Raw genomic sequence first — 8,753 nt, forward strand, 5'->3', positions numbered from 1 at the left:
GCGCCCGGCGCCCGCGGAGCCTCCCGGAGGGACGTTGTGTGAGAGGAAGGGGGGGGGGAGCCGCGCCGCAGAGCCGCGCCCTCCCGCCTCCGCCGCCCTTCCCCCTCCCGTTGCTTCCTCCTCCTCCTCCTCGTCCTCTGTGTGAGGGCGGGGAGCGGGGCTCCGTCAGCCCGGCGCTGCGGGAAGGCACCCCCCCGAGGGATCGCCTCACGCTGAGGGGAGCTGCGGGGGCGGAGGGCGGGAAGCACCGCCCGGGGGTGTTGGTTCGCCCTGAAACACTTCGGTGTTGCTGGAGGGTTTTGTCGGCGGGTGGCTGGCTGAGGGAGCTGGCTTCGGCTAGGATAAGGGTGGCGTGGGTCTGTGTCCTGCCTTTGTGTGCCCGGCTGCGGCTCTGGGACTCGGGTTGAATGCCTGCCATGGGGCTTTCTTGCAGCGCGGGGCGGGGGGGGAGTTATTCAGGTGTTGGCAGTAATTCCTTTATCAGTGTTTTCTTCGCTATGTTGGAGTGGATGCGGTAGGGAAGAAGAGCTGTGAGGAAGGGTTGGTTTAAATAAACAGTATGGAAGGTGAAGTTGCTTTCCTGTTCTTTGCAGAAAAAGGGTTTTGAGTTTGGGGGTTTTGTTGGTTGGTCGGTCTTTTTTTTCTCTGCTGGGTGGTTTATTTGTTAGTGACTTGTCCTTGCAGTCAGCAAGTTAATTACTTGGGAGGTTTGTATGTTACTGTATCAGAATATGCCGAGTAGTGCACATAAAAGCATAGAAACGTGATAATGTTTCTTGTTAAAGCTCCGTGTTTTTTCAGTGGGACTTGAGTTCTTAAGCCCTTTTGACACTTAAAAAAAATAGTAACAGCTGTCCACTGTCGGCAAATATATACATATTAAGGACATGAGTTGTGCTCTGTGTCCACGTGAGTAAATGCATTTATTTGTCCACATGAGCGGTGCACAACAAGGAATGCACATGGCAGCAACTGCCCATGATGGAAGGGATAACCAAACCTGAATGAGGGAGGAATTGATAACTGATGGGTTAAAAAAGGTTAATGTATGAGTACATCATCCAGAAAAAATGGTAAAAGCCCTTGAAACAGACAATACTTAATTTAAAACAATACCTCCTCAAATAGCCTCATGCGTAAGATCAGGTTTTACTGAGAGTTAGACTGAGACCGCAGTCTTGTACTCTTATTATTGAATATAATTAATACAACAAATTAGAGCTTCTCACTAAACACCTCTGGTATATCACAATAAAATAAATGATAAATTGCTTGCATATGTCTTCATGCCCAAAGTTTACAAAAGCTCAGTCAGAGCGGTTATAGTGGTTGAAAATTAAATTTTGTCTCATACTCGAGATAGGTTTGTATGTGTAAATAGCCTGTAGGTTAGCTCACAGCCTCTAACAGAGCTTTATTTAATTTGAATTTCTTTAACATTTTAATGAAGTAATATCTCATTCCTGACAAGACGTACATGTATGCTTACATTTATGCATAGCTTTACTGAAACCAATATAGTATAAGCATATAATGTATTAGTCAGTGGGACTGTCCATATGCATATTTCTTTATTAAAAAGATGAAATTGATAAATTATAAAAGACATAGTTGAAATATTTGAGTCCCATCAGCCTTGTCATTAATGAAATTGAACCCAACTGTTGCCTGACTCTTGCTGTATAGCTTGTTTTCTACACGTAACTGCACATATGTGCAGTTTCTTGCTAGCATAATTATACTTGTGAAGAACACCTAAGAGCAAAGACCTACCGCTAGCAGGTTGCTAAAAGGTGGTATTTTGTGTAAAAGATAAAAAGAGCATTATGAACGAAGAAACTAGCATCTACAGTTAAACTATAGAGTCTGAAGTCTCCAATATGTGATTTGGAATTGTTTTGATTTTTTTTTTTTCTTTCCAAGCTCTTCACACTCAAAGGCTCTTTTCAGCAGTGCTGTGCTGCTGTCTTCTGTACACTGTCCATGACAAAGCCTGGGACGCCTGATGTCCACCATCCAGATCACCCTTTAAATGCTGTAGATTCCCTGCCCCCCCGCCCCCGCCGCCCCATTTTACAGAAGAAAATGTTAGAAGGCAAAATGGAAATGCTTCCCCTGGAAGAGGGCCAAGGTGGCTTTTGCCCATTTGGAAAAACCCGCGTTGTCCCTGTCTTTCATATTGGCAGAGGTGAGGGATGCCTGTCTGGTGTCTCATCTCAGCTTTGCTTCTGTCACTTCTGCTGTAGTGTGGACAAACCTTTGTTAGATATGAGGGAAAATTGTTAGCTGTTTCTGCCAGGAACCCCGTTGCTCCCAGCGTGACACTAATGAGGCAAGTGCCTTTGGAGATTCTGCTTCAGAACTCGGAAGTAAATACAAGTTTGATAAAAACACAGGTGTGCTATCATCAGCAAATTACCATAAATTACCTACATGAGCAGTGCTCAGAGTAAGCACCTGTAGTTATTTAAAATGAATATATAAACTTGTCATTTAAATAACCGCAGAATCATATTTAAACGATAGCGATCAATCCACTGCGTATTTCCAAAGCTGTAGCAGTAAGCTTAAAGAGGTGATAGCCTAAGAAGATACAGGAGCTCATCCTTTCCAGAAGAAATAAACTGTAGAGGATGTATTCATTAGCGTACAAATAAATTCGAGAACAGGAGGCTGCAGAAGTGTGTTTAGACCAGCAGTAGTTGTGAGTCCCGGCCCCAGCAGTGCCTATAATCAAGCTCCGGTGATCGCTGAGTGCCAGAGCGGTGCTTCCTTTGCTAAGAAGTGAAAAGCATCAGAAAGCAGCAGCCTGTGGTGGTTTTCCTGTTTCTCTTGACTTCCACTGCCGGACAAGGGGGTGAAAGATCCCCGGCCTTTCTCCACAGTGGGTGCAGCCTCTCCTCTCCTCGCCAGGGGCCAGGGCCAGGGCCAGGTGTAGGCAGCCCCTTGCACGGAAGGGCTGCACGTGTAGGGTCTGCGATGGCCCTCTTTGTAGTTGCAAGCTCCTGGCTTATGTGCCCGGAGATATGCTCCTGTATTCCTGTGTATGTATGTCCATCTGGATTTTTGCTTTGTCCAGTTTACAGAACCCTACTGATACCCAAAATATGCAAGAGTTCCCCGTGTGAGTGTTTTCTGCACTGCGCAAATGTGTGAAACATAATGGGAGGATCTGCAGATCCAGAGCAAGGTCAATTCACGTGTTTTTATGGTTGTGGACGTGTTGGAAAACTCTCCTGAATACATGTGAACAGGCAAACAAAGGCAAACACATTGACATTTTGTTAATGGAAGGGAATGTTAAAATGTCAATGAAAATGTCACGCTTAGATTCCCATCGTGACCACTTGAAGTAAATTCAGGGCTATTTAATGGAGTTTTATTCTACTATTAAAGGCAAACACACACACACAACTGTTTAAACAACTTTTAAGAAAATTCAGAGCAAATGTTGCTCATTGATGTGGCAGGGAGGAAAGGCAAGATAAGGCAGTATATGTTTAAAGGTGTGTGCTTGCTGCTCGTTTGGTGACTGGCTTTACGGAGGATGGGGTAAAACTATGTATTCATGTATGTATCGGTATTCATAGTGATTTGGTTTTTTTAGCTCGTTAAATGACAGCTGGGTGTCTTGGAGAATGAAATATTTGGCACGAGGGTACGTGTTCTGGCAATGCTCTGAGCACCTTGATAGTGTCCTTTCCCATGTATGTTAATACACATAGCAAATAACAGTTCCAGCACTGGGTGAAATGTTCATTCTTGGTTTACAAATGTGTGCCAGAACTACAAATAACACAAGTTACGTGAATACCTGTCTACTTGCTATGCAAATACCTGTCAATTTAAGAAATTGTCCATGAACTTTGGACTAATTTGTTTTACAATGGAGTTGCTTTACAAAGGGCTTTGGAGGAACTTGCTTTACAAATTCGAGCTTGCTTTAGAAAGGTTTTTGCAGAGCCACTGGTGGCTAATTACTTTTTGATCATTCTTAATCCATAGTCTGTTTGAAAAGTAACTATGATATAATGGGATTGTAGTCCAGAAGAGTCCTATATAACTTTTCAGATGAAATGTACATGTTTTTACTTATAAATGCTCAGAGGAACTGACTCAGGAGACTAATGATGGGTAATGTTTCACCTCTCAACCAGTAGTTTGTTGTGGCAGTGATGGTTATTACAAATTATCTTCTTTCCCTTTGTTCTGTCAATGTTCTGGCAGCACTGCTGTATACCAGAGGCGATCCCTCTTGCTAGTCTACCTATGCAGCTTTTTCTTTTTTTTTAAGCTTTATTTCCCCTAATGTATATCTATTCTTTACTGCCATTGAATCTGTGTGCTAATTGTTTGTAAGGATGGAACCTTCTGTTGCTGTAGTCCAGACTATAGGTTTCCATATGTATTTATGAAAACATTTTAGAAATCAGACTAATCTTTTCATAGGGCTGTCATGGAAAACTCCCAGTTCTCAGAATCCTTTAAATTTGATTCCCAAGGTCCATTATTTTGAGTTAACAGCATGTCTCTTCTGTATTTTCCTTAAAAGCTACTTGCACGACTTGAGGGCAGAAGTTCTCTGAAGAATCTTGAACCTTATCTGTTTGCTGAGGAAGCATCTCCTGTTCACGGTAAAAATGTATCTTTATCCCGTTTATGGAAAAATGCTGATGTAAAATATTTTCATAACAATATTACAGAGATAAGCATACAAGTAGATCTTTTTGCCCTGGATTCAGAATTGTAATTGTTGATATAGTTTTATGTGAACTAGAAAAAGTGAAATAATGCAAAGTCACCATTCCAAACGTTATTAAATGGACTTTAAAACCTGCATTATGGGTATCAAAACACAGATGTAGGTGAGTAAATACCAAGCATGTTGGTCTGTTTCTAGTAGTTTTACAGAAATTTGTTCTGGATTCTGTCATTTAACCTTTTTTTTTAATGAATGGTCTAAAAAACCACCACAAAGTCATAACTGCAGAAGTTTGCAAAAAACTTGAGATTCAATAAATAGCAAAGAGTTCAGTGATATGGAATGGTCTGGATCAGTTAGGAAAAGGGGCATGAGCAAACAGTGTTTTTTCAATAAAGGCAAGTCATCAAGCCACTCAGTCTTGGCCTGAAAAAATCCTGATTATGCTTAGATGGAACTTTGGAAACAATTCCATAATCAACATAGGTACTAATCAGCTGAATGAGTTTGCGGACAATGTTAGGATCAAAATGGCTTATGTAGACCCTCGGTGAATAAATGAGAATATCAAATTGGAGAAATTGGGCTACCTCCCAATGACACTGGTACAACAAGTTTAAGGTAGATTCTTCTAGCAAGAAGTTTTAAGATTAAGACTGGATGTTTTAATGAAAGAAATTACTGAGCTAAACAGAAATTAGCACACTTAGTAATTCCTTGATGATTCAGGAAGTCAGACTGGTTTTCCAGATTGTGTGAAATTTCATGGGTTTCGCAATGGAGGAGACTACTCTGATTACACAAAACTAGAAATGTGTAGTAAAAAAGGTATATGAATGACAGACTGTAAGGATCATGCTGTGAGGTCCTACAGTTGTTGAATGTATGTATGAATGAATAGATTTCATATGAAAAGTATGTGGCTGCAGTGGTTATCAACATACTTGCCTGCAGTTTGAATTCCCACAAATTATAGAAGGTTCAGAAGAAATAGCAGAAAAAGCAATAAAAAGAATTGGGATAATTGGATGAGAGATGATGCTTTGTCTACAAATGCAGTCACTGTGATACTATTCGTGTATTATTTTGCAGCACTTGAGAATACATTAGGGGTTTAGCGATATATGATTCCTGCCCCTGAAAGTTTCAAATACGATATAACAAAGATAAAGGGCAGAGAAATACAGGTAAGCCAGTGCAAACAGAGTAGAGAAGATTATTTAAATACTCTCTATTCTGAATTGCTTTGTTACCCACAAGAAGAATTAAGAACCAGTAGTGAAATTGGTATACACTTCACAAAGCTCCTGAATTCTTAACAATTTTTTTAAGAGATGAGATATTTTTGTTTTGAAAAAATGCAGTAATAGACAATGCTGATCTTTTGGGCTGTTTTTTTTAATGAACTTTACACACAAGAAACAAATGTTCTGGTAGAACAGACTATACGAAGCCTTCCTTGGGGGTCAGTAATTGCCCTTGCTGTCGCATTCCACAGCGTTACATAATTCCATCATCAAATTATCAGCTTTCATTTTAAAGCTATGTAGGTTGTTCATGTCTGTCCAAAGACTGTTCCAGTTCTAAGATGGCTGGAAACCTTCTAAATTCACCCCTGTTTTTTCTGTGCCAGCACAGTCATTGAGCTTCTGAAGCACTTCTATTTTTCTTCTGCTTTTAACAGGTGGCATCAATTGTGATCCAGCTTGGTCATGCTTTTTTGCTGACATTAATGAAGCTGCCTAACATATTAGCACAGAACTTTAGCTATATATACATAAATGGACTTCACCTTTTATTACATTTTTGCTTTGTCTTTTAATACCACAGTATTTATGTGAGTTCATGTGTTATTTAGATGTGTTCTCATTATTCATTCTTAAATCCCTGTTGAAGACCTACCTCTCCATTTGTCATGAACTTGACTTTTAGTAGGTCACTGTGGAATACTGTAATACATTGTCCGTGAAGTCCGTACTGAACAGCTCTTAATCTAAAATGCTGTGATTAAAGCAATGCAAAGACCTAAATTATTCTTTTTCCTGATGGTATTTGAAACAATCATATATACAAAGTTTCAATAAAGTATCCAAAGGTTATGTTGTAGTTAAGTGTTCATAACATGTATGTCAGAGTACTATAAAATAGGAACAGCTAACATAGGTACTGCTGTGATATTCTAGTCACTCCTTCTAATTATGATGATATTTAAGAATACATAAGCATATTAATTACATACCATTTAAGCTCTTCTGGAATGGAGCAAAAGTGACACGAGCTTTAAATAATCTTCCACTATTGCCAGTCATATTTCTCCTATGCCACTGGTATGAAGGTTTGGGTGTCAGTATAAAGCTCTGATGTTCAGCAATAGTATGACACACAACATTAACTTGGAATAAATATTAGGCCTTTCTACTTCACTTATAAATGGTACAAATATTAGTGACAGCTTCTGCACAGTACTGTAAATTACTAGTCCAGTAACTTAAAGGTATCTGATGATGTGAAACCTGCAGAGTTATTGCTGAGTATTCTAATAGCCTGTTTGTAACTGCTGTGTAAGAAAATAGTTTAACCAACATTTGCTAGTATAGTGATTACAGACAAAACTTTAGGCTCTTCTCATTCAAAAGTTAACACTGAATTGATGACCAGGACTGAGGACAATGTTTCAGTTAAAAATATGTTAGTGTTACATAAATATTTATGTTTATGCAACATCATTTAGTTTATTCTGTATGTTACTGCATAGCAGTGGACTATTGTACTCTTTGGTCTGCCCATAGTGGGCCAGTTCAAGCTACCGTGAGCCAAGCAATGTGTTGGGTGACTCCTTGAAACGTACTTCTTGAATTTGTCAGTGCTGAATTTCATATGAAATCATTCTGCTCATCCACCTTGATCTGTTAAATCTTCACAATCTTAAGTCTTTATTAACCCAATTAGTTCGTTTTCTACACATTTTGCCAAGCTAATGGAACATTTGTCTACTGATATGTTTAACATCGGGCAACACCAATTCTAGCAGGATAACTTCCCATTAACTTTCTTCCATGTTAAAGTGTCTGTTCCTACTCTGCCTCTCAGACTGTTTTCATCCTGTGACAGTATCTTTTTACTAGTCCTTTCAAAGTTATTTTAACATTAATGGATGATGCTAGTACTGATCACTAAGTTTCTTCCATGAGTTATTGTGTCAAAGGCTTCTTGAAAACATTGCTGGCCACACTTCCTCCTCTGCTGTGTCATGGCTTGTCCTCTCTGATCCAGAAGGATGAATTTCCCCTCTTATCTTACTCTAACAGCCTGGTTGCTAATTTAATGAAACCCTACATTTATAGATGTTGCTATAAATGGCTTTTGTTTTGCACCCATTCTTCTTGTGGGCAGCCTCTTTGATAATCATGAAGGCACAGGAATCCCCGGCTCTCTTGAGGTTTTTTTACAGTCCAAGCTGTTATTCTTTTCAGAGTAACTTAAGTATTTTGGTCAAACTACAACCCAGATGTGTATCTTGTTCAGCAGTGTTGAACAAACTTGGAAGGGTCCTTAGTTGTCTTGCTGTTAAAATTTATAAGCCACCACCAGAAAAACTCCCCAGAATTATTTTTTTCATTCAACTTAGAATTTTTACTTCAAGTTGTTAGTTCTGCCAATAAAAGCTCATCCAATGTTATTCTGTAACACAGACATCCTGATAGAACATCTTCAAATGGATAAAGTCAAGCACTTATTTCACAGAATAACTTTTTTTGAATCATTACCAAACAGCAGCTCAGGTTTGCCCACTGCTGCTTCTGAGTGACCATATAGAGTTGCTGGTTTTAGTTAAACAAGTCGTATTTTGCTGTAAAGGTAGGTGAAGCAATCTGTATTGCATATTGGCCCAATTCATTTACTGGTTTGGATTCAGAAATGCCAGTCTGGGTGGCAGAATTCTTGTGCCGAAGCCCATGGCAGACAGAAGATCCACTTTGTTTCTTAAGAAGAGGTACCTTATGCAATTGTTCTAAAATATTTCAGTAGATGAAATATGAGGGAATGACCT

At 39.6% G+C, this 8,753-nt stretch overlaps 1 protein-coding gene across 1 annotated transcript in view; it reads left to right on the forward strand.

Annotated features, from left to right (window-relative positions):
* The window catches only part of XRCC2 (X-ray repair complementing defective repair in Chinese hamster cells 2), a 14,578-nt gene that overhangs the window by 276 nt on the left and 5,549 nt on the right, over positions 1-8,753 (forward strand). The window contains exon 2 of the mRNA XM_010586003.1: positions 4,553-4,634. Within this exon, the coding sequence (XP_010584305.1) occupies positions 4,553-4,634 (82 nt within the window). The remainder of the gene's footprint in view (positions 1-4,552; positions 4,635-8,753) is intronic.

The sequence above is a fragment of the Haliaeetus leucocephalus genome, unplaced genomic scaffold (assembly GCF_000737465.1).
Source record: "Haliaeetus leucocephalus isolate CR32 unplaced genomic scaffold, Haliaeetus_leucocephalus-4.0 Scaffold0, whole genome shotgun sequence".
NCBI lineage: Eukaryota > Metazoa > Chordata > Aves > Accipitriformes > Accipitridae > Haliaeetus > Haliaeetus leucocephalus.